At 46.0% G+C, this 26,337-nt stretch overlaps 1 protein-coding gene and 1 pseudogene across 2 annotated transcripts in view; one reads left to right on the top strand and one right to left on the bottom strand.

Annotated features, from left to right (window-relative positions):
* Window positions 1-122: 122 nt before the first annotated feature.
* Window positions 123-26,337, bottom strand: part of SMAD3 (SMAD family member 3) — a 26,330-nt gene continuing 115 nt past the window's right edge. Inside the window, exons 1-9 of one of the 2 annotated variants that reach the window (XM_085849470.1) lie at window positions 25,806-26,337; window positions 14,989-15,182; window positions 9,597-9,731; window positions 8,610-8,684; window positions 8,422-8,475; window positions 8,042-8,254; window positions 6,720-6,857; window positions 5,426-5,570; window positions 123-2,506 (exon numbers count right to left, since the gene is read on the bottom strand). The exon at window positions 25,806-26,337 is cut by the window's right edge and continues 115 nt beyond it. In XM_085849470.1, coding sequence (XP_085705596.1) covers window positions 2,383-2,506; window positions 5,426-5,570; window positions 6,720-6,857; window positions 8,042-8,254; window positions 8,422-8,475; window positions 8,610-8,684; window positions 9,597-9,731; window positions 14,989-15,182; window positions 25,806-26,011 — 1,284 coding nt within the window. In that variant the 5' untranslated portion in view covers window positions 26,012-26,337 and the 3' untranslated portion in view covers window positions 123-2,382. Of the gene's footprint in view, window positions 2,507-5,425; window positions 5,571-6,719; window positions 6,858-8,041; window positions 8,255-8,421; window positions 8,476-8,609; window positions 8,685-9,596; window positions 9,732-14,988; window positions 15,205-25,805 lie in introns of both variants that reach the window. The other variant, XM_085849469.1, reaches the window with a different exon arrangement.
* Window positions 16,753-16,893, top strand: LOC147015072 (signal recognition particle RNA; annotated as a pseudogene).

Below are 26,337 nucleotides of genomic sequence, written 5' to 3'. Positions count from 1 at the left end.
ACCTAAACCAGAACCTTTAAATACTTCCAAGTACAAGGATGTACTTACAGGAACTGAAGAATTAATAAATTTTACATTTTATTTTTTCTGCCTCAATGTTCCGAAACAAGAAACATTTCACAAAATGTAACAAACAGTTTATTTGGTACTGAAATGGATAAAGTAAGAGTGGACATTGAAAGGAGCTGCAACGATGGTCAAAAACCCCATTAAAAAACCCATAAAGGGTCAAAAACCCTTTACGAAACCCCATGTCAAAGAACATTAGTGTGGAAACAAACCAAACGAGCAGAGGGTCTAACCGACCTAACCGTGTGGTGATCAACTATCTCTGCAGAGCACGAACAAAATACAGCATTCGAACGAACAGAGAGAGAGCGCGCCAACGTTAAAACATTCCGCTGACTCCAAAGCACATGCAAATCGCTCCGGCCTGCACCAAAATGTGACGACGCACTTCGGACGGACGCGGCAATCCTTCACCGTGGGTAAACTGTTGGGCCCCACCAGAGCGGTGAAGCGGTGATGCCTCGCTGATGAACAACGATCGGGGTTTGGTGAAAATCACAGCGACGGGCAAATCAGAAGGAACGAGGCAACATTCAAGAGCCATGCACCATCCGTGTGGATGCCACAGGTATGATCGACGTGAACGTCATGAACAGCGTAGTCGCTTTGGCTGGCGGGCAAATAATTTGGGCTAAACTTGGACGAATTGAAACGGATATCCAGCAAGGGCCAAGAACATTCAAACTCGCTAACTGATAACACTTTTCTTCAAGTATTTTTTTTTTTTAAAAAACAACAACAAATTGCCAAGTAGAATACTGACACAGCTCACTTCAGCAAATCAAATGCTGTAAACTTTTAATGCCACCTGGGGTACAGCACTAATCTATATAAATAATACGGAGGGAAATGTCCTGTTTGAGCAGCGACTCCAAATTATGTAAGCATAATTAAAAATGTCTAACAATTCCGCTTACGGCATCCACATTTACTTACAAATCATCCTTTTATTTGTTTGGCCCAGTCGATGGTAGAAATTCCTCAAAGCGTTCGCCTTGCTGGTTGACATCATCTTTGGTGGGTGGTGCGTCGGGTTCCATTCTGTCTTGCGACTGTTGTTGTTATTCTTGCTGTTCGATGGCCTTCCCATCCTATCAAATCGCATACAATCCAATCACCAGTCCTCGATGGGTATGTCAGCTAGTTCTCCGACACAAGCACTTGTTCCGACTGAGGAAGCAAACCACACCACAGTGATCGGACACACGCTGTCCAATAAGTAGCAGAGGAACCAACCGATGTGCCGGAATTATATTCCGGATTGAGGTTTCGAGTTTGTGTTTAACAGCGGAAACTCCCCTAACAACCAAAAGAACCATTTAACGTACGCAGAGAGAAAACCAAACGCATCTAACCTCGGTTAGGCCTCCCGTCGGGATGCTGAAGTGTTGCACAAATCTTAAATATGGAAACGAAACACATTGATGGTTTCAGCTCTCAATTTACGCTTTCATCACAAAATGACATCATAACCCACAAGCACAATTTATCGAGGGACATTTCTTGTGCATATTTAGACAGGTTCATCTTTTATAACTTTTCACCTATTTTGACAAAAAAAAACACAACAAAAAAAAAACATGACTTTAAAGACTAGGTCAGGAGATTAAAATTACAAGGTGCTAACAAAACAAACAAATAATGCTTATTGATTCTCACCCCCCCCCCCCGTCCCCCAAAGGAAAAAAATAATCGATCGTTGCATGAGCTGCTGTCAATATGGGAAAAGCGAACTGCGCCGAGAGCTTTTAAAACAACTCAAACGGTTTATTCCAGTAACGTCATATCGAACTTGGGAAAAGGATCTTGTTCATTCATCGCACCGTATACCGCGACGAGATGGAAATGCAAGGAGCTGAAGGTTTGGGCTTTTCTGCCCAAGGCCAGGTGATCAATTAATCTGCAGGGAGTTCGTCTTAAAATATGCTCTGCCACAACGAGGAACACAAGTGGTACTTATGTACAAACTATCTACAGCCATACCCAGGTCCAATGTGCATGAAAGTCACAGGATACCCTTCTGGGGTCAAACACTGGCACGGGCATTCCTTCTTCTCGGTTCCTGATAAAAGACCAGTGTTCGTCCCTCCAGTCTGAGGCTGTCCACGGCGCTGACATTCGGAAGCGTATCGTTACATCGCAGGGTGCACCTCACAGGATGACATGAGCATTCGCCAGGAAGAAAAATACCGAGATGAGGTTTCGGACGACGAGTGAGTGAGCGAGAGCTCGTCGATGTAGTCCGAACGGCAGAGCCAGCGAAGTTTGGCCGCCGAAGGTTTTTTTCACGAGTAGTCGCGACAGTTGTACGCTTCACGACATGCTGGAACAGCGCACGGACGGCGAGCCCATTTGCGTGAGAACCTTGTCCAGCCATTGCAGAGGTCCGTTGAGATGAAGTTCGATCCAGCAGGGCGTGCTCGTAACCGTCTGACGCCTACAGGGTAAAGGTGGAGATGAGTGGGATTCACACTTTGTAAGTAGTCAAGGCTTCAAACTCCATGTGAAAATGTCTGAGCCTTTCATGCTTTAAAATTTGTAAAGCGCAATTAAACCCAGAGCTTTGAGCAAAGTGTACAAGTAGAAGAAAAAAAAAAACCTCTTCTTAACTTTTCCCTGAAATGCTGCTTTTAATATCATTCTATTTTACGAAATATTGAACAATGAAGATCACAAGTCCATACACAGTACGGAACAAAGTCCGCTGCCATTGGGCTCTCGTGAGAATGTGACGTCACAGCGTCAGTACAGGAAGCATGCATGACGCCGGAGTGTTAGCCGAACGGCTGTGTCAACGAGCGGAGAAAGTGCAGCAAAAGTTTTTTTTCCCCCAAATCCCAAATGCGGATTGGCTTCACAATATGGGAACCAGTCGTACTGGTATTTACTTATTGATTATCTATACAAAGTCAAAGTCAAGGCTCGTCGAAGAGCTAGAAAATTTCAAATTGACAAGCCGTTGACAAATTTTCTTCCAAGGAGGTACAAAATAGTTTGTGAAGACCACTTCGAGCCTCAGTATCTTCAAATGGAGCAACAAAGACGGGCAAATCTATTAGGATATGATGTCAAAAGGAAACATCGGTAGAAGATGTGCATGTCCAATAATTTTTCAACATAAAATGCCAAAAAAGGAGCAATGAGCTGATATTCTAGGTCCCCTGCCTTTTGGGTGGTATGAGAAATAGATCTGTGGAATATGAAAGCTAAATCTTGAACGGTTTTTGAAATATCGTGTTCACAAGCCAAGTTAATGAGAAAGTTGCCATGACAACAAAATTCAACCAATCACAGCCATGATCTAATCAGGTAGAGATGATTCCGTGAGGAATAGATATCTGCAATATGAAAGCTAAATGTTCAACGGTTTTTGAAATATCGCGCAAAACATAAGTACAGACAGATGATCGGTCGGTCGGTCGGACGGAGTTCAATTTAATCGATAAGCTTGGCAGGGAGCTCCTTCTTCTGACTCCCCATTTCTTTCTTTCACTCTTCCTCATACTCTGTAGATGCTGCTAACACAATAAATTTGCTTGGGGAGGCTGTCGCAAGAGGATCAAGTCGTTCAAAGTTCATCGTTCAAAGGTTTTTCCAGCTTCTGGCCCGTTTCATGGCGTTAACAAAACACTCGGACATAAAACGGTAATACCTACCGGGCGTGCCAAGAAGAAACAAGCCCCCCCATTTGATTCCCCATCAACGTATTACCTTCGTAACGGTTTCATTCAACCAAACACAAACATTCAAACATGGAGAAAAGAGAAATTGCTGCAAAAGAGGACGTACTAATTAACATGCAGATAAAAGCGACATGAATTCACAAACGTACTCGATCACTGCAAGCCAAAGACTAAACCATCCCTGACATCATACATATGACACGTAAACAATTAAGGAAGAAAGTGCACGAGAACGGCCCGTTTCCTGTGCATCCTGAGGAATGACAAGGAATACAAACAAAATGAATTATAAAATATGACCACAACGCAGGATAAACACGATCGGAGGGTGAATGCAGCAAAAAGCAAGGAAAGGATTAGAGAAGAGGTGCAATAGCACATCACCAGATGGAAATAGAGATAGGGGGAACAAAGGGTGAATGGCATTAAAGAAGGGAAAAGGAAAACTCAGCATGGGAGCCAGGCTGTATAAGGTTCAAAGAGAGAGTTAAAAAGTGTGAGCTACCTTAGACCAAAAGGCAGGGACAGGACAGTGTTCTCATGCAAAATGAAGGTAAAGCAAAAATGATACATAGCATGATATTTCTAAAATTGATTGGGCCAGACGTGTTCCATTGGATCAGGCATTACGTGTCGGAGGTATGCGCTCTGCCGGGTTCCCTTCTCGTTTTTTTTTTTCTCTTCTTCTTCCATGTTTTCACTCCATCATTTCAGATAATGAGAGCTGAGGTCTTGCAGGAAACAATGATCTGGACAAATTAAGAAAAGTGTTTTTTTTTTTCCTGGAGAATCCTTTACCCAAACTCAAAGAAAGTTCAAGAGAAAAATTTAACTCCAGATTCCTGATGCAAAGAGAGCATATTCAAAATGGACGAAGACATTTTGAGAGCAGGGAACGTGTACTGGGGTACAGTACCGCCAGATGAGGTTTGCCAGAGACCCTTGCATTCAGTGAAGCGTACGGTCTGATGTGCATCGAGCAGGCATAGCATCGTTGGACCATTCTTGTTCGAAGGTTAGGGCGGTAACACCATGACAATAAACTCTTGACGCCACATCAAAGTGCTGAATGAGTTCTGAGCTGCTCATGGTTGCAGGAGAAGCTTTCAAAGAGAAGAACAATGGCTTTAGCAGGATGGGCAAACCCTCACGCCGCAAACGAGTCCCGTGTGTGCGTGAGTGATTGGCTGACGCTTCAGTGTCGCGTGGTCCCCACATTCCACCGATACGAGCCGAATAGATTATTATTTTTTTTAATCTTTGGGGGGATATCTCAAAGATGGTGTGCACACTGATAACCCGAGAAACATATTTGAGCCGGAACAACCAATTACAGAGAAAGGAAAGCCAAGTCCATCTCACTTGCCGAATATCAGCACGTTATCGACAACTTCACCCGTCGCATTCAAATCTGTATTCGGCACAGAGATGGACAGTTGGAGCATTGATCAACCGAGTGCCAAACTAAAGTCTTACAAGTTATGGTCCTGATATTTGGTACACCTGTGTCACACAAAATGTAGCACAAATTCCTGAAGTTTTATACAATTCTGAATAAAAATAAAAGTATTGTGACTTTTTTTTTGCCACACCCTGCACATCAATTTGTTCACTTCACACTTGGTGCAAAACAGATGAGCGTGCATGACGTGATGTGAACACAAAAACCCTACCTGTACTCGGCCCCCCAGCCCTTGACGAAGCTCATGCGAATGGTGCACATACGAGTGAGCTGGTACACCGCCTCAAAACCCTCGTTGACCGACTGCGCCAGTAGGGCTGCAAACTCCTGGTTGTTGAAGATCTTGAGATTGCAGCCTGGAGGGAAAGCGGTGTGCAAAGAGAACAGCTTGATACCCTCTCGCTCTGCATTGCAAGACAACACCAAGTACAACAGAGTGCGAAGGAAGGATATTGCAACACGAGCACTCAAAATGGTATCCAAAAGCTAACATCATGACATCACAAGCTCAAAAGGTCACATTCTCTTTACAAAAATAAATAAATAAATATGTATTTCATGGAAATTAACGACAATGCTATCAATGCAGCACAACTTATTGTCAATCAATGACATTACAAGCATCTGCTTGACACACCATGGATTACTTGTGAGTACCAAGAAACAGGCAGCCATTGTTTGGAAAGAATTAAAATCTCAGCTTGTTTATTGTGGTGTTCAGAATCGATCAATGGGACCAAAGGAAAGGGGGTGAGGTGTCAAAGTTTAATGAAAGAACATAAGCAGCCCAATTAAACAGGACGGGTGGACTGTGGTGATAACGTGTGCAATGACGAAAGAAAACGTCTGGATGCAGAAGTCCCAACTCCGGGGCCAACCCTCTCCTGGCCAAAGGGTGGTGTGCCTACAACCATATGCAACCATTCCAGAGTTCTCCTTGTTAGCGGAATAAACCCTTCCCTATCCTACTTACCTACAAGTCCCCATCTTCCATTACTGCAGGAAGTTAGCAAAGGCATAACTGTGTAACTGATATGACTATCGATACTCTACGACCTCATTTTCTGAATCCACCGACGATATTGACAGCCACCTGGTAACAGCAGTTTTAAAGCCTTGAACAAAGCCAAGAGCACAAACCACCATGATCACTTGACTGTGGGAACGACTCGAGGCTCACTGATCTGACAGGATAGCTCAGTCTCGCTGGTTATATTTGTGGCCCAAATTAAAGGGTCAATTTGATACTCTGAAACCTCAATGAGATCGATGGTCATCCTTTGAAGAGTGAAAATTAGGTTGGCCGTCTTGCCTGCTACAGTTTTCCTGTGGACACGAAGAGGTCGCATAGTACCCGTTGAAGAGTAGGCCATTGGGTACCAGGACCCTGGACAGATTCTAAATTCCAGCTGTGATTGAAGGCTGTGCTTTTGTCAGAACCCTGCAAGGGGAAGAAAATGAGGGAGGGTCATAGGTGGGGGTGATTATATATGTACTGAGCACACCTGGTGGGATCTTGCATACTGTAGCAGGGTGCCAGCCGTATCGCTGATTACAGTTGGGACTCTGTACAAAGATGGCGCTCTCACTCAGACATTCCGCAAATACCTCGCCACCAATGTAGTACAGCCGTACACCACGGCCTGAAACGAGCAGAAAAACCCCTCATCACAAATGGAAGGTCAAAGAATCGATTTTATTGTTTCATATATGAATATCTAATCGTGTATACTCAACAATGGAGCAGCACCTGTACGTATGCGAGTGAACATTACATGGGTGATTACACAGTCACTTGTGCAGGCAAATTGTGCATACTAACAAGGTACTAGCAGGACAAATGAAGGTAAACTGAACAGACAGAAAGTAAAACGAGCTCCACAGAGGGAAAGAAAGGGAACAACAGCTGAAGGCACAATGATGTAAAGGGAGGAAAGTGAAAAAGAAAGGACAGCATTCAGGTGAAGAAACTGGAAAGATTTGGGTCAGAGAGGGAGATAGAAGATGGTCAAAAGAATGAGGGACAAAAGCATAAAACCATGTGATCAGGCACAAGGGAAGAATGGGGTGGAGGGGGATTGGGGGGGGGGCAGGCGAATCAATGAAATGATTGAGAGTGAGGAGGAGAAAAAGAAGAGCCTTCACGAGTGCAACAATAATAAATTAACGAAAATGAGGTGACAATCTTGAAGGTCCAGAATGGATACTGCAGCTGCTGCCCGACAACCAAGAGCACTAAAATGACGGAGATTAACATTTGTACATATGCTCCGTAAGCACGATGGACAATATGGTTTGTTGAAGTCGAGTCTCATAAAAATAAGCAGAAATCCTCAGAAGCACAAGTTGTTCTTGCGTCGATACACAGCTTGGTTTATTCCTCTCAAATAACAAGCCTGGGAGTCGTCGATTGTACGTACAGTCCAGAGATCACTACAATATTCGGGATTGTTGAGCCATTTCCCATTTTGTACAATGTCGGCGGTAAACTGAACTAAATAAACCACGTGCTCCAACAGCATCAAGTACGCAATTGCATCATTGTGCAATATTTTGGAGGTATGGGGGAGGGAAAGGGGGTACTTGACAAGAGAATGATGGTGAAAATAAATAAATAAATAAATAAATCACAAAATTAAATCTGGATCCACAATTGACCCGATACCATGGACTGAAATGGCCTCGGCTCAAATTTTTGGGACTGCCGACCAACGAGTTCACTACACGTCCACAAACTCGACGGTTTACATCCTCGCAGATGGAGGATATCAAAGTTTAACATTGCATGTGGATTTCCCTCTGAGATAACAAGCAGACAGCAGCATACCGATGTGTCTTCTCGTCATCTCCACAGTCTGGTTGCGGTTAATGTTTGACAACAGGCCAAGGCAGAATCGCTCAGAGTTGGAGGGGTCGGTGAAGCCATCGACGGTGAGCGAGGGTTGGGACGCGTGGAACGTCTCACCGACGCGCTGGTTAAGCTCATAGTACGAGATGGAGCACCAGAACGCAGGCTCACAGTACGTCACCGGCTGCAGATCTGCGAAACGTCGACGACAAAGCACAGACAGATGGCTCAAAGTACGGAGAGCAAAGCGACAATATGAAGTAGATGCAACGCCATGAGATAATTTGGAGAGACCACCAGGGTGCCAAAAGAGGACATCAATTCATCAAAACTGAGCCCAATGCAGCCCTCTTCCTCACCTTGAATCGAACTGGAAGGAGACACAGGATTTGGAGAGAGTTCTGCAGGGGAACCTGAAAGGAAGGAATCAGACAAAATAAATACATCCAGCAGGCAGGTTTTATTTAGATTAAATCAAAGCAACAAAATGTCCGATGGCGACACAATGGAGGGCTTGTGTGGTCCGTCAAGAGGGCTAGCCGCTTACTCGTATCCATGCTGTGGTTTATCTGTTGGTCGTTTGTCTCCCCATCTTCACTGATGTAGCCTGGAGGTGGCGTTTCTAAAGCAGAATTACAAAGAAAAAGTAGAGGGGAGACCATTAATACAATTACAGTAGATTTGGAAGTGTACCAAAACAAGAAAGGATTTGATAGCGGTGTTGGATGTACACATGAATAACCAAAATTCAACATTCAAATAAATAAATAAATACATAAACAAAGAATGCCTTTTGGGAGAGTTCAACATGATTTGAACATTGACTTTGCACAATGAGCTGGCAGATACATACAAGATAGCATTGCCATTTTAAAAGGAAAAAGGTACGAGCACATCTGCGGAACTTGTACATGAGAGAAATAAATTTTGCTGCAGAGAAAAATGAGGACAAATTTGTCCCACAAATCCAGAGGAGTCATAACTCAGCAAGAGACTGAACCGAACAATCGCACAAGTTTGCAATGTGTGGCGAAGCAGGGCTCAAAATCCATCTAATGTTGTGTTGTAGTACACCACGGTGCTGGTCATCAATGGGAGACCACCCCCGTCTTCGCTCTGCAGCCGTTCTCCCTGCTGTCACAGCCTTACAGCCAACAGCCTGGGGGTTTCACCCATGCGGTTTCTCGTGTGCGTGCGTGCCTGCCACCTTTCCCACGACAAAATATTTGCTTAATTGGAAACCCCTGGAGGCAAATTAATTAAGGCACTCCCTCGTTTGGTTCATTGCAAGTGTTTGGAGAAGAAAACGCTCAAAAGGGCACGTTACCCAAACACTCTGGGTATGTGCCATCCCAACTTCAACCTATTAACTAGGTTATTCACAGGATCAATTTTCGGCATGTGTCGACAATCGCCTCGATCACGGTCGTGCTCGGTGTGGATGCCGTACAAGTGACGATGTACACACATCTCCAAGCTTCACAGGTAACTCCTTAAAAGTCGGTCAAAGTAACATGAAGTTTAGTGCTTTCACCTGGTATGTAGTTTCCCTGAGCCTCCAGGCCAACAGGGAAGTTTGTGTTTTCGGGAATCGAGGTTGCGTAGTCGTCCAGCTTGGGAAGTTCTGCAGGGATATCTGTATGGCGTGGAACCAACACCGGTGGGAGCACTGGAACACAAACAAAGCTAAATTTAATCTTTATGATTCAAATAAGACAGACACAGTTTATTCTCACACAGGGTTGGGCGAACAGTGACATCATGTCACCAGAAAATAAAGACGTTTCTGCCATAAAGATAAAGGATGATTGATCCCACACCCAAGTCCTTTCTCCAAGGTTCGTCCCGGACCTATGGGGACAACCTTGAAGTCGTCTAATGACACAAACACATTCCCACCTATTCCAATCCCGCATGTGTATGTTGGTTTTCCCTACTCTACGTGACGATAACAATCTCTCGCTACGCAGTACTTAACAATTTGGAATGCTTAATAAAGAAACAAAGGCCATAATCACACATATGTGGGTGGTGGGGGGCAGCACAATAATTCATGACATTTTAACAAAATGGTCATTCATCTCAGCATGAAGCCCTTCTCTTCATGCTGCTACCTCCCAGTCAGCGGTTGGCACAACAGGCATGTAAGGACTGGCAGGTAGGCAGGTGGTGGTATCACAGCTATGGTATGGCAAGCAGATATGCTGGTGGTCATACAGCTGGGAGATACAGGTAGGGGCCGGCAAGCCTGCAAGACAGCCGGCTTTAGCCCTAACCGTCATATCTACACTATCTCTCCCCGCCTGACCTATATGTTTTCCCACCTCCTCTGGTTCCCTCCAAGTTATTTTTACCCCTCCCAGTTCGTCTAACTTCTCTAAGCTATCTAGCCCTTTTAGTTCTGGCACAAACACCAATCATAACCCCAGGAGGATCTTAGGTACATGGTGAGTCTTGGGAGGTGCCGGTGGGTTGGGGGGGGGCGGGGGACAGGCTGATGTGGAGTGTCCCACGGAACTCATTGGAGAGGCAGCAAGAGGGAGGACTCTCCCTTCTACCTATCAATTTGGGGACGCAATGGGTCCCACGCACAGGCCAATAATGTACTCCTTACTGGTAGTTGTGATGTCAATGGTGCAAAGTAGAAGCATTCATACCCCAACCAAATATTCATAAACTATGTTGTCCCCCTGCTTACTTTTAACCCCACTTAAAGGTGGTGATGCAAATCACACGCGAGTGCTTTATTCAGATAGGGCCTAGCTGTTAGATTTTTTTCCACACTTGTACTGAAGCACAATCGTGTGGCTGGGCAGTGTGCCCCTCCACAAGATCCTCCCCTGCTCTGCCATGCAGCATCCCCGAGCTCCTGAAGCCCGAGAGCAACCACACTCCGAAGAAGAATTCTGGGCGGTCCCTGCTGATCCGTAAGCGAAATAGTGCTTTCTCATAGAATTTTCAGCATTTTGATGACAGAGTGGCAATTTCAAGATGGTTAACCATAACTGTACTGTTCCTGAATGAAAATCAGACTCAATTAAATATAGGAATACGAGAAATATCAGTGGATTAGAGGAGTCAAGTTCCTACCATTTGCTGTCGATACAAGCAAGCGGCCCAACACACACACACACACACACACACACACCTAGTATAATTTCTCTTGTGGCCCTGGAACCACACAAAATACATTTATAACAGCCTCCACCCAACCCCACCCCACATGGTTAAAGAGTAAATGTCTCAATTTTGAAAGTTTTTTTTTCGCTCACCTGGAACGTAGTTCCGGGGGAGATTAGGGGATGGTGCGTCATCAGTCCGTCCGTCCGTGAACACTTGTAACTTCTCCGAAACTGCTGATGGGATTGTGACCAAACTTGGCTAAAATATTTGATATGCTGCAACTGAAGGTTGTTCATGGCATTCAAAATAAACAAACAAGAAAAAGAGCAATCAGAGATTGCAGACCCTCAGCAGGACTTGTTTTGAGTGGTGTTTGTGCACTGGTGTGTTACGTAATTAATAAGAGACATAAATAGAACTGCCACTTTATAACTGCTGGCAGTGATGACGAGTACCAAGATTCCCCGCTTTGATCGGACACCTGACCCTGACCCATGATGTTTATTATTATTATTGAATTTACTTTAGAATGGGATTGAAATAAATTCAATACAAATCAAATAGAAGACCAAACAGGTACAGTCCTGCATTGGAGTGATCAGAAGGAACCCGAACAAGCAAAAAGCAAAGATGAAGTCATCAGGAGGAACCTGGATAGGATTCACATTTCAGCTGCTACTACTCCACCCTCAAACACATCCAGACACAGCCAAGTGAGCATTATTACAAAAAAATTAAAAAAAAAAACTAACAAAAAAAAATACCAGATCAAAAAAATCCAATTATTCTGGCTGCCAAACCATGTGTCCAATCAAGTTGAAATTTAAGACATGCATTCCCCATCACCACGAGATCATAATTGTGAAGTTTCACATCGATTGATTAAGCAGTTCCAGAGAAAACATTTAATATATTTCTTCAATCAAATATGGCTGCCAAACAATGTGACATATAAATTATTCCTGAAACTTGTACACTCATGGCTTAGGGAACATTTGTGTGAAGTTTCCCCTTGATCTGTCCAGCCGTTCTGGAGAAGATTTTTTTTATAGGTTTTAGGGTAAATCCAATATGGCTAACCATGTGATCTGAGACATCATATGTGTGAACCTTTTGTTCCTCATGGACAGGCGGTCATACGTGTAAAGCTTTGCCTCGATCTATTCAGCTGTTTCAGAGATGAAAATTTTTTAAGGTTTAAATTTTTTTATTTTAAACAATATGGCTGCCGATTCACATGACCGATGATGTCATCAATTATTTTTTTTCTCTGTGGACCATTTTATCCCTAGATGACCCTCAATTTTTCATACTGATCAGATGTGGGATTCTGCATTTGCAATCATGACATCATATCTAAGGCACCTATGAAATCATCAAAAAAATATATAATAATAATAATTTTTTAAAAACCACACTTATTCCCCGTGAGGAGTACTTGCCGTGTGCCAAGTTTCAATTTTTTCCTTGGTGCAATTTCAGTACAAAGTTTTCCCGTTTTTCCAACATGCCTGCCACACTACGTGACCTATGACTTCATAAGTACGATTAAAACATTCTACACGAGTAATCACACCTATGGTGGAAATTTCGTCTCAATATGACAAGCGGTTGCGGAGAAAAACACGAAAGTTCTGTGCAGACAAACAAAACAAAAAAAAACAATCCGAATCTTGCCAAAAAGTGACCACGTGTGACTTCTTTAAGGTCACACTGAGGTGAACAGAGCTGCTATCCACCAGGAGCGACTCCTTGAGGAATATCTGCCTACGAGAGATTCCGATGAGAATCGTTCTACAGAGTAACCATGAAAAATGTGTTTGCCTCATAACGTCACCAAATGATGTCATAATGTCTCACGCTTGACATATCTAGAAAGCACTCATCGAGGTGTTCAATTTGAGGTACTACACGATATGGTTCCTAAAACTTGAAAATTTGACCTTGGGGTCAAATATGTTTGACCTCAGGCGCTAACCATGAAGGTCAAGGCCAATCGCCACCAAAAACTAATCAGCTAAGCACCAGACCATATACTACATTCCCATAAAGTTTGGAGACGATTCTATTAAAATTACTCAAAAAATAAGGGTTTCGTCGACTCCCCTGATTTGCGACAAAGTGACCTTGACCTTCAAAATTTTATGCGCTGAAAGGGACCTCTATAGGCCTCTGATATGCGAAGTTACAAAAATTTCCAATGATAACTGTGCTCTGCAGAGTGATTTATACGTGATTACAGACAAAAAAAATAAATAAATAAAAAACCAATGTCACCCTCAGGGTGACCCGTATCTTGCCAAAAGGTGACTACATGTGACTTCTTTAAGGTCACACTGAGGTGAGCAGAGCTGCTATCCACCAGGAGCGACTCCTTGAGGAATATCTGCCAACGAGAGATTCCGATGAGAATCGTTCTACAGAGTAACCATGAAAAATATGCGTTTGCCTCATAACGTCACCAAATGACGTCATAATGTCTCAAGCTTGACATATCTAGAAAGCACTTATCGAGATGTTCAATTTGAGGTCCGACACGATATGGTTCCTAAAACTTGAAAATTTGACCTTGGGGTCAAATATGTTTGACCTTAGGCACTAACCATGAAGGTCAAGGCCAATCGCCACCAAAAATTAATCAGCTGAGCACCAGACCATGAACTATATTCCCATGAAGTTTGAAGACGATCCGATCAAAATTACTCAAAAAATAAGGGTTTCGTCGACTCCCCTGATTTGCGCCAAAGTGACCTTGACCTTTGACCTTCAAAATTTTGTGCACTGAAAGGGACCTCTACAGGCCTCTGATATGCGAAGTTACAAAAATTCCCGATGATAGCTGTGCTCTGCATAATTTTTTATACGTGATTACAGACAAACAAACAAACAAACAAACAAACAAAAAAAACATACAAGCTGACTAACATATCTTGCAAAAACTTCGTTTTGGCAAGATAACAAACAAACTGAGATAGACAGACAGACAAACGGACCCAAACGCAATACCCACTCCTTTGGCGAGGGGAATAAAGGAATAAATAGTCTCTTCTCCAACTCATTCATTGTGCAGAGGCACACTCATTTCTTTCAAGTGCTTTTCCAAGTATTATTTTCATTTCTTTTCAAAGCTTTTTTTTAGCCCTTTTAGGTGACAATTCTTATCTCGTACACTTGATAAACAAGTGCATCAATGTGCCCCGATCAAAGGATGATGGATGGTAAGGTGTACTATAAATAATAAATAAATAATTGTTCCCAAAAGCTTCTACAATCCTAGACTATTCTCCCCTATATATATATATTTTAAAACAATTGCCAAAATTCAGAAATAAAATCACGCGTCCCAATATTTTTGGCCCCGATCCCAAGACTGGTATGCCTCACACCCATATTTTATTCTATACCTCTGCCGAACACAAAACAAATCTATCAAGTAATTTTCTAGTTGACACTCTGTCCAGACGCACGGACTGACATCCTGACTGAACCCAAAATGCAAGCCCCCAAACGGTCTGATGTCACGTTGGGGGGGATAAAAATCTGCGACCAAATCTCAGCAAGTTTGAAATTAGTGTTGCATTTCAATCCAACCAATTCAAATTTCTGGGGGGGGGGGAGTTATTTAGAGTGCAAACACCAGAGGAGAACATTGTGCAAGCACCTTGGGTGCAAGTTCTTCTTCTATATGAAATGAAATGCAATAAGTAAATGAAATGCACCAACCGACTTACCAAACATTTAAAATACAACGAAAACAGCAGGCAGCGTTTCCCAACCTGGATGGAGTGTGATTACTTTCTTACCTGGCGTCTCGACGCGTTGGTAGTGGTACGGGTTGACGCAGACCTCGTCCTTCTTGAGTTGGAACGCAAATTCGCAAACGTCGACGGCACGCAGCTCGTGGTGGCTGTGAAGGTCAGGCCAGCGCCACAGGCGGCAATAGATGACGTGTGGGAGGCCCTTGCGATGGGACACCTGCAGTCGGCCGTCGAGCGACCTGCCGTCGCACAGGGTCGCACCGTGGGCCAAAAGATAGTGCGTCATTCATTCCGCTCTGCTCAAAGTAGGAAACAATATAAGAAGAAAGCTTCCCCAAATGGGTGCCTTGAACATAGGGGCCCAAATCTGACCAATAACGATCCCATTTGAAGAGCCAAGATAAACTGGACCAATAAAACGACCACGTGATTTATGCTATGCCTCTGATAAAATTGGAATATTCAATGGAAGTACATTGTTTGTGACTGATGAATGAGCATCGTAATAATGGCAATTGGAACTTACAATTGCCATATGTGATGTTGGGTGGACGAGAAGTACCCCTACCATTGTCCATCACCCACCCCCCCTCCACCCCATTGTCCATCACCCACAACCCCCCCCCCCATCGTCTATCAGCCACAACCACCCCATCATCCACAAAAATCCCCCCAGCACTACTCACAGCCCCCCTGCCCCCCATCACCCACACAAAAAGGTCCCCCCCATCACCCATTACCTCCTCCTCCCTGCATCATCCCCCCACCCCACTCATCAAACTCACTCATCCATCCATCCAACTCACTCATCCACCCAACCTCCTCCATCAAACTCACTCATTCTGCAAACCTCCATTAAACTCACTCATCCAATTCACTCATCCAACCAACCTCATCCATCAAACTCTCATCCAACCAACCTCACTCATGCAACCAACGTCACTCATCAAACTCACTCATGTGAGTATATTAAAAGTGTTTGATATCAAATTTGTGACTTTTGTCTTAATTATATCGGGCCGGTAGAAATTTTGCTGGGCCGGTAACTTTTTCGTCACTGGCCCTTCTGGCCGGTGGATAAAAATGTTAATTTGCACCCCTGGCCTCACCAAACGTTGGTATACCATATGTATACACACATATACACCTCCTCACATCCCTCCCTCTCACGGTATACCAACGTTTGGGAAGGCATAGCTCTCCCCACCTCCCCCCCCCTTTCCTCGCTCTTCCTAGCTTCCCCTCCCTCCTACTTTCTCTCAACCCCCACCCCTCCCCCCCCCCCGTCAGCGAAGCGACGCATTGTGTATATACATATACAACACAAGGGGTGTGTGTGCGTGTGTGTGTGTGTGTGTGTGTGTTTCTCATGCTTAACTCCAAAATTATGAAACCTAGCAGCCTGAAACTTTACATGCATACTAAGAAACCTCCAAGGAAGCACAAGACTGAAAATTGGGTGTTTGAGTTAATTAAAACACACCTTTTGAAGATAATTAACGGCCTTATTTAATATCCTTTATCAGGCGATCCTTGGCCACTTCGCTCTCTGGGTCTTACGGCGTTTCCTGGATAACCTCGCTGGGGTCTGAAGCCCCATGTGTTTGGCCTGCTCAACCATGCCTTGACTTGGAACAGACCACAATGATTTCTGCACGATAGTTTTGTTTTCACTTTCCTCATTCATATTATATCGAATGCCTGTTCATCATAGCTATGAATCACTGGGTATATTGCAATGCTTATAAACGCCCGGAGACGCCAGCGTTCGTGGCTTTATTTCACTTCCACACACACGATCACCGCAATACCGGGCGTAGTGGCGTGCGCCTGTAATCCGGCTACTTGGAGGCTTGGGTTGGAGGATCGCTTGAGGACGGGAGCTCTGTGCTGGGCCACGTTATGAGAGGGTGTAGGGCAGCCCGGAATCATGGCGAAACCCAATCCTTATCCCTGTGTCGTAAAAGGTGACCAGGGTTGCGTCAGGAAGGGCATCCGGCGGAAAACCTATGCCAAATCAGTATGCAGATCATAACGGATGATCTGCTGTGGCGACCCCTAACGGTAGCAGCCGAAAGACGAACAACAACATGCGATCACCGCAAGCATCTCTTAAACTAAAAAGAATTACAAAATTTAAGCTCCAGAATCAAATTTTCAAGCAGTTCCGACTCCTAGAAAAGTGTTCATTTGTCCAATTCGGACATATTTAATATTCCGGGGGTCTCCGGGATGTGTATGTTTAATGTGTTGCTAATCACGTGCCAAACGAGCCATTTCTCATCAACCGGTTCGTTGGAGTACTTGCTTGAGTGCTTTAACCACTTGGCTGTTCGTTTCGGTAAAAGTACCCGTGCTCTCAATGGAACATCGATTATACAGACGTACGTTTCCACCTGTGTTGGGCCCTGCGGTGGTGTGCGGTGTCTCATCCGCTGAAAATGTGCAATTTTATTTTTACAGGACATTGTTGTTTTACTATTTTGTGCCATCTCCTTTTAATATTGTTACGGATCTGAAAATCATACGCATTCAAACATACAGATGTTCCAAAAGTCAGTTATTCTGTTAAGTACATGTGAAGAAAGGTCCCTTCCTTTTGTCTAGTGGGAAAATCAAAGGTGTATGTTGCGATGTTTTTTAGGTAGGTTATTAAATCTTTACATCCAACAACCATCCCATCCCCCATCACGATCCACTGTCGACCTGCTGTATCCGAAGGCCCGCTGGCCGGGGCAAAATCATCTCGCAGTAATTCAATCTTGGCTGTACCACCATCCATCTTCTTCAAATAAGTGTGGAGTCAGCGGGCGTTCCCGACCTGGCCGAAAATCCTGCCCAGAAAGGGCGGACCCCACGAAGGGCCTGTCCAATCAGAGCGGACGGTGACGGTGGCTTCATCAAGGCTCCTCCCCGTGGAGATCGATCGATAAATTGCGACGCCATCCTCAGAAGAGTTCTGTGTGGGGAAAGTCAGCTCTGGAATTATTTGGAGCATTCGTTGGAGGATTCGTTGCAGCTCTGCGTGGGGTGTTCGTTGGAATTTTGCTGGGTCTTGTCCGTGACCCTGATTCCCGCCCTGGGACTCCGACTACTCGACTCTAGTTCCTCCGCGGGCACGAGCCCCACGCGTGTGACTGTGGGCCGAGCTGCACGACTATTGGCAGGTGCCGCACCACGGAGCACCCCTCCCTCCAACGTGCAGGTACCCAAGTGAACTGTGATCGCCAGCTCGTCTCTCTCCCTGGTGGCGAGGGACTAATAAAACACCTGGGTTTTATTTTCGTGTGTGTGTGTGTGTGTGTGTGTGTGTGTGTGTGTGTGTGTGTGTGTGTGTGTGTGTGTGTGTGTGTGTGTGTCTGTGTTGCCAGTCCATTAAGTATAATTGTTTAAGTGTTTGATCATTGTAAATCTCGCCTGCCTTGTATTCCCGCTGAAGTCTGCCCTGTGTCCCTTTTTCTCTTGTAAATTATTTGTAAATAAATGATTGTAGAAATGTTCCCAGTTAGTTTCCGTCTTTTCCTTCATTGGTCCAGCATGGTTCGGATCTGAGTTTTAGCCGGGTTTTTATACGTGATAATCCGTTCATCCTTGCCGCCACGGCTTTGGCAGTTTCCGCTCGACTGCACCCGAACCGGAGTTGGTAGTCGGTAGTTGTAACTCTATCGCAGCCGGTAGAGTGACCCGGTTCGAGCAAGCCGTGCTGAGGGCGTGGTTCCCCGGTAGTCGAAATCACGTAGTTAATTAGGTAAATTGGTTCTCGACAAAAAGACCCTGTGCTACGCGGTTGAGATAATGGTGGCCACGGTCGGTTCTGTGACCCACTGCCTCACGGAGTTATCCGGAGCGACGGCCTACAATTCCGGTTGGAGGAGACGTAATTTCCCCCACCTCGTGGCCGTTCTCGCCATCGGTCCCCAGCCCGCAACAATTTGGTAGTCAGGAAGTGGGATTCGAACCCTTCCGCCCCTCCCCCCCACAATAAATTTCCCACAGGGATCGCGCAGCACGAAGGTCAGGTGAGTTGCGCACTGTGGCTCACATGGTGGGTAGCTCGAAAGCGAGCGCTTGGTGCAATCAACAGGGCGACGTTACGCTTTAAATTATTAGCCAACGGAAGGGGACGAGCATGTTGCAAACCGCCACCCTGGCGATGAAAGGCCTACCGAGCCTTTGCACGAATACCCGATCCCCGGGCAGGATGTAGCGAACATCCTAATCGTGGGCAAATGAGCACTAGTTAGTGGAAGGGTTTAGCGTTAGTTACACCGGCCTCATGGGGCATGAGCAGTTCTCCATGGGGCCCGGTGGGACGAGTTCGGGGAATTTAGTTTAGAATTTAGAAATGGATTGGAGACATGGACAGAAATGGAACGTGTAGTGGGGACATAGATTAGCTACGCAGAATTAAATGGAATGTGCATTAGAGTAAGGGATGACGAGGGGAACGAGCTTAGTTAGGGGAACGTAGTTAGCGTCAATGTGGTGAATGAATGTGGGTCAGCAGGCCCGAGTGTGAAAAGAGTGAATGTGGAATGCATGGTGCGAATGAATGATTGGGGGGGAGGAGTGAATCCCATCCAAGGGAACCCGGGGTTAGTATAATAATAGTTCACGGATTAGCGAAATTAACCAAAACGGATGTCGGTTTGTTGTTGGTGTCGAAAGAAGGCATGAAACCTTTTGAAGGGTGCAGTAGTCTATTGACCAGCTGGGAGCGTGGCTGTAGAAATATGCGTACTGAATGGAGGGCACCCCACGCACCAAAGTAGTCAGCCAGAGGAGGCCCTGGGTCCAAGGGACCGAGTTAGTGCCATGGGCACGGGCAGCCCATGGAAACGGAGCACCGAAATGCCACGTGGGCATCGACGGGATGATGCCAGAGAGGGCACCCCCCACATTCATAAGGAGTAGGTAGGCTCATAGACAGCCTCAGCGACCTGGAGATGCCATCGTTCGAGTTCGGCAGAGGGGTATCTCTGCCAATGGAGCCACGCTGCCCAGCCACGAAATTGTGCAAGAGCACTCGAGAAAATTTGTGGGCCGGGCCCAAATTAATAACGAACACCAACACAGGCGATGGGAATCGTGGTTTCTATAACCGATAGTTTAAAAAGACAAGCGTGTTGAAAAGCCCCGGGGATAGATTAACGTTAATAAATGCTAGGATACATAGGAAACATGTACCCCTTCGCACCATCCATCCCTTCGCTGTTCGTAGGCCGCTGGACTCATCTTGGGAAATTGCTGAAATCTGAGGGAGTTATTCTGAGAATACATTGAGCCTCGAGACAGATTCACTAGTCTTTTCCTCAATCCCCTCAAAAAGGATCTTAGGGATTGGAGATAGATGGTCAGCATAGGTTAGCCGAACAAAGACGATAAAGGGGGCTAGGGACACACGTAATTATAAAAATAAAAAAAAATAAAAAAAAAGTCTAAATTTTTTTTGTTGTTGTTGCAAGCTAATGGGGGTGGGTATGGACAAGGACAGGCATAGGCAATAGGTTGGGGGGAGACCGTAGGGTAGGTCCGAGCCCGTTTTCAGACCGGACGGCGCCACCGCACTCCCTCCACAACCCCACGAGACCAGAATGAGGCCAGCCAGCTTCGTACACCGACCTCCTGTTGTACTGCATCTTGCCTGGTCTGCGTTTGCCATGCCATGCTTTGCCTTGCCTCCATACCCACCCATGCCTTTGTTTGCTTTCCCATGTCACAACCTTCACCATGTGCTCCAGGACCATCTCTGAAAGTATTTGCAAGGACTGCCCTGCAGGCAGCCGCATTACCGGGGACTGCATTTGAGCAGCGCGGATACCTCCTTGTTGCATAAAGGCCAGTTCAAATGGACCAGGGACTGCACTGAGCAGCCCGGAGATCTTGTTGCATAAAGGCCAGTTCAAATGGCCTGTGAAATGGCGTATGGCCTGCCGTGTTAGGGTGAGTTGCCTCCAGCAGCCGAAATGAAAAAAGAAAAAGAAAAAATAATTCAACGACAAACAAGGGACCTTTGAAGGCCCTAAAGATGTCTGACCATCCACAAATGTTGCCTTTGTTGTGTTTTCTCTCCTCAAATCACAGGCCCTGAGCCATGGGTAGTGTAAATATTAAAAATATACATAGTCCTAACCCACCTGTTGTTTGTTTAGCGCCGGTAATGTAGTTAAGTTGTCCGAGTGAGTCTGTTAGTTTAGTTACGCAACGCACTGGGTTATTTCTTTTTGGGACATGTATTCAAAATGTCGCACTCAGGGATCCGTACATAAAACGGGGGAAAATCTACATCTGCATGCCACACGAAAATTAACGACTCGGGTCGAGTCTATCAAAAGGAGGGGGGGGTGGTGGTAGTGTTACGGATCTGGAAACCATATGCTTTCAAACATACAGATGTCCCAAAAGTCAGTTATTCCGTTAAGTACATGTGAAGACAGGTCCCTTCCTTTTGTCTAGTGGGAGAATCAAAGGTGTAAGTTGCAATGTTTTTTTAGGTAAGTTATTAAATCTTTACATGCAACAACCATCCCACCCCTCATCATGATCCACTGTCCACCTGCTGTATTCGAAGGCCCGCTGGCAGGGGCAAAATCATCTTGCAGTAATTCAATATTGGCTGCACCACCATCCACCTTCTTCAAACACGTGTGGAGTGGGCGGGCTTTCCCGGTCTGGGTGAAATCCCACCCAGAAAGGGCGGACCCCACGAAGGTCCTATCCAATCAGAGCGGATGGTGACGTCGGCTTCACCAAGGCTCCTCCCCGCGGAGATCGATCGATAAATTGCAACCCCGTCCTCAGAAGAGAGTTCTGTGTGAGGAAAGTCAGCTCTGGAATTATTTGGAGCATTCGTTGGAGGATTCGTTGCAGCTCTGCGTGGGGCGTTCGTTGGAGTTTTGCTGGGTCTTGTCCGTGACCCTGATTCCCACCCTGGGACTCTGACTACTCGACTCGAGTTCCTCTGCGGGCACGAGCCCCACGCGTGTAACCGTGGGCCGAGCTGCACGACTTTTGGCCAGTGCCGCACCACGGAGCACCCCTCCCTCCAACGTGCAGGTATCCAAGTGAACTGCGACCCCCAGCTCGTCTCTCTCCCTGGCTGCGAGGGTCTAATAAAACACTTGGGTTTTATTTTCGTCTGTGTGCGTGTTTGTGTGTGTGACGCCAGTCCATTAAGTAGAATTGTTTAAGTGTTTGATCATTGTAAATCTCGCCTGCCTTGTATTCCCACTTAAGTCTGCCCTGTGTCCCTTTTTCTCTTGTAAATTATTTGTAAATAAATGATTGTAGAAATGTTCCCAGTTAGTTTCCGTCTTTTCCTTCATTGGTCCAGCATGGTTCGGATCTGAGTTTTTGCCGGGTTTTTATACCCGATAATCCATTCATCCTTGCTGGCACGGCTTTGGCAGTTTCCGCTCGACTGCACCCGAACCGGAGTTGGTAGTCGGTAGTTGTAACTCTATGGCAGCCGGTAGTGACCCGGTACGAGCAAGGCGTGCCGAGGGCGTGGTTCCCCCGTAGTCGAAATCGCGTAGTTAATTAGGTAAATTGGTTTTAGACAAAAAGACCCTCCGCTAAGCAGTTGAGATATTGGTGTCCACGGTCGGTTCAGTGACCCACCGGATCACTGAATTATCCGGAGCGACGGCCTACAATTCCGGGAATCTGGTGGGAGGCGACGTAATTTCCTCCACCTAGTGGCCGTTCTCGCCACCGGTCCCCGGTCCGTAACAATATAATCCACCCCTCACATCGACATCGATATGTATATGAAAACAACAAGGTCCATCCGACCAAGTGTTAGCCATGATCTGGCTGTGAAGGTATAGAGCAGAGATCGACCTTTTGTGTTCTGTTCGTTGATATATTTTTTCATGGAATGTTGCTAATTTCCCCACTTGAATTCCTCTTTCAAAGAACTCTGAAAGTAAGTCTTTGTATTTGTCGTTTTTATGTATTTTATGTGTGTGTACATTTGCACGTGTGCGCACCATTTTACACTATCTCAGCATCAACACACCTAATCACACAGGTGAAACTCACCTGTCATGCACATGTGGAATGGGTGTGTTCAGCAGAACGGGCAGTATTGTTGTTTCGAGTTTGTTCGATCGAGAACGTGTTAATAACAAGACACGCTTTGCCTTATTACGCCCACAAGTTATTATCCTGCAACCTTTCCCCAGGTACTTCACCTCAGGACTGAACTTCAACTCAACTACTTGGCAACAATGAAACAACTTTCAGGTGGCTTCAAGTCACGTGACTATGGACAAAGCAAGCCTGGTGTTAGTTTAGTGGTTAATAGACACTGGCTTGAGATCTTAGGGTCATGAGTTTGAGCCCGGTTGGCCGCTGAATTAACAACAGGTGGGGTTGACTCAGCCTGTCATGCTTCCATGGTCGGCGAAATGAGCACCAGTGTACCGGTATAGGGGCACAGCATCAGCGGCACAGTCGAACCCCAACAAAATGATAGCGACCCGGCAGCCAAGCTAAGCTGCCATACGCAAGAAGAACGACATGCAAACACTTTTTAATGTTCAGTTATCAAAGGAATCATTTACCTTTTATTCAACAAAACAGGAAAATGTATCTGAGCAGAAGCAAATGTACTGGAACACCACATGGAAGAGGGGGAGAGATCCATAGCTCGACCGTGGTATGGTTTGTATAGATTAGATTGCCATGTAACAGGGATCTGTCAAAGTAAGTTGTTTGTTACATGTGACACTGACGAGGCAGGTGTATGTAATTTATAGACAGGGTGGAGATTAATTATGTACAGTAGTGGGTAAAAATATTCGGGCATGTTTCTTACGTGACGGTGCATTTCTGTAAATACAGTGCTTGAATGTTTGTAAAAGTCAAGAGAAGGTTTTTTTTTTGTTGTTTTGTTTCCACACCTGCTCGATTGTCTTATTCCTTCATTGGTTAGACATCTCGTGTAATAAATAGAGGAGAGGTTGTACCCCACCGATTTGCTGCGCTCGTCTAGCCGGCAGCCCACCTATGGTTTCACTGGGATAAGAGACAAAAGTGGGAGGCCGAGAACACGGTCCCTATCAGGACGGGGCGAAATAAACGATAAGAAACGAGAGTTGTGGAGCAGGGAGCCTGCCAGACTTGGCCTTCTCAGACAGCATCCGTGGGGTCGCGTGGTTATCGATGTTTTGCGGCTTTCAGGGTCAAAGGTCTTGAAGTGGGTCTGAGAGCGGCCACGGACCCTTTTCATTCATATATATATATATATATATATATATATATATATATATATATATATATATATATATATATATATATATATATATATATTCTGATGTACCATACTGTTGTGACAGAGCGTCAGTGCTGCCGATGGTTTGTCAGTGCTGCCGATGGTTTGTCAGTGCTGCCGATGGTTTGTCAGTGCTGCCGATGGTTTGTCAGTGCTGCCGATGGTTTGTCAGTGCTGCCGATGGTTTGTCAGTGCTGCCGATGGTTTGTCAGTGCTGCCGATGGTTTGTCAGTGCTGCCGATGGTTTGTCAGTGCTGCCGATGGTTTGTCAGTGCTGCCGATGGTTTGTCAGTGCTGCCGATGGTTTGTCAGTGCTGCCGATGGTTTGTCAGTGCTGCCGATGGTTTGTCAGTGCTGCCGATGGTTTGTCAGTGCTGCCGATGGTTTGTCAGTGCTGCCGATGGTTTGTCAGTGCTGCCGATGGTTTGTCAGTGCTGCCGATGGTTTGTCAGTGCTGCCGATGGTTTGTCAGTGCTGCCGATGGTTTGTCAGTGCTGCCGATGGTTTGTCAGTGCTGCCGATGGTTTGCCATCGCGTTCCCAGGATTAGTTCAGGCAGGAACTTACAGTTCGCCGAGAGTGCCGGCGATTGCTCGCACTCTCCGCGTCCCAGACCACAGCAGGATCTTTAACGTCCACCAACTAATCTTGGGAGACGGGACACGCGTTTAACGTCCATCCGAGACATGGCACACACATTGATGAATCACCCTGCCTGTGAAACACCGGGGTGACAATTTATAGCTGGCTCGGGATTCAAACCCAGGCTGGACAGCTTAGAGCGAGCACGTGTGTACCACCTGAAGGTCTTCCTGATTATATATATATATATATATATATATATATATATATATATATATATATATATATATATATATATATATATATATGTACACACCGGTGTGTGCATTTATTTACTTATGTAGCCCCAACATCCCCCCACCCCTCCCCTCCCTGAGCTCAATCATAATTCGAAGTACATCCAGTACTTGAGCTTCTGAAAAGAACGGACAAGACAAAGTGAAAAAAAATTGTTTGTCTATCAGTGGAAACGGGATATTTGGACCACCCTGTATTTTTGGCAAAACAAAAGTACATGAGGTCACAATGTCCATGCGATATGAACCCGGGATCCTGTTATCACCAAACAAGTGCCCCGATGGGAACGAGAAGCAAAAAAACAAACAAAAAACAAACAAACAAACACACAACACGAACTCTGTACTTTGGTTAACTAGAGATTAGTAATCCTCAAACCTAGCAGTTTCACAACACCAAGGAAAATGACCAATCATCACGGCATCGTGCGGTAAGAACGGCACGTGGTGCTCCACGAGGACCCGGGTGACCAAGAGGACCCGGGTGACCAAGAGGACCCGGGTGACCAAGAGGACCCGGGTGACCAAGAGGACCCGGGTGACCGCGAGTCGCCACGTGGAGGGATCGAGGTTTAATCATTAGAGAACGACCCTCGGACGAGCCAGAGATGAACCACTGCGAGGTGACGGAGTGCCGGGACACGAGGACCCGGTAACGAAGGTCCCCGCGATCGAACTACCCTCCCAAGTTCCCAGAAGCCGAGGTACCTGGGGATGGTGATGCACTTGGTGGCGCCGCTCTGGTTCGTGATGGCCTTTTCCAGCTCGTCCAGCTGCCCGGTCTTCTTGAGTTTCTTCACCAGGCTCTTAACGGCCTTCTCGCACCACTTCTCCTCCTGGCCGGCCTGCTCGCCTTTCTTCCAGCCCAGCAACCGCTTCACAATGGGCGGCGTGAACGGCAGAATGGACGACATGCCGCAAGGGGCGCGCAATCGGCCCCCGAGTCGGCCCAACGCCTCACCGCGCTCGGCGACGGACGGAGAGACGACGCACGGCGACCGCAGCGTCCCGAGCCGGGGTGGCGCTGCGCGCTCGAACCCGAATTGTAATACACCACAGCGAGGCGGCGGCCTAGGCCTCACAGCCTCTCGCGTTCACAGTCGGGGCCCAGACGGCCGGCTCACCCCCACGCTAAAGGACGCCGCCTTCCGCGCTCGCAAACGAAATCTTCAGCGATCGATACCACCGTGCCGCAGATCGACGCGTCCGGCTCCAGACGCGATGCCATAGGCCCCACCGG

This window comes from Eptatretus burgeri, chromosome 12, assembly GCF_056783735.1.
Source record: "Eptatretus burgeri isolate ZD-2024b chromosome 12, Ebu_testis_v1, whole genome shotgun sequence".
Taxonomy (NCBI): Eukaryota; Metazoa; Chordata; class Myxini; order Myxiniformes; family Myxinidae; genus Eptatretus; species Eptatretus burgeri.
Note: the sequence above shows the minus strand (reverse complement) of the source record. Positions and strands in the feature narration are given on the sequence as shown.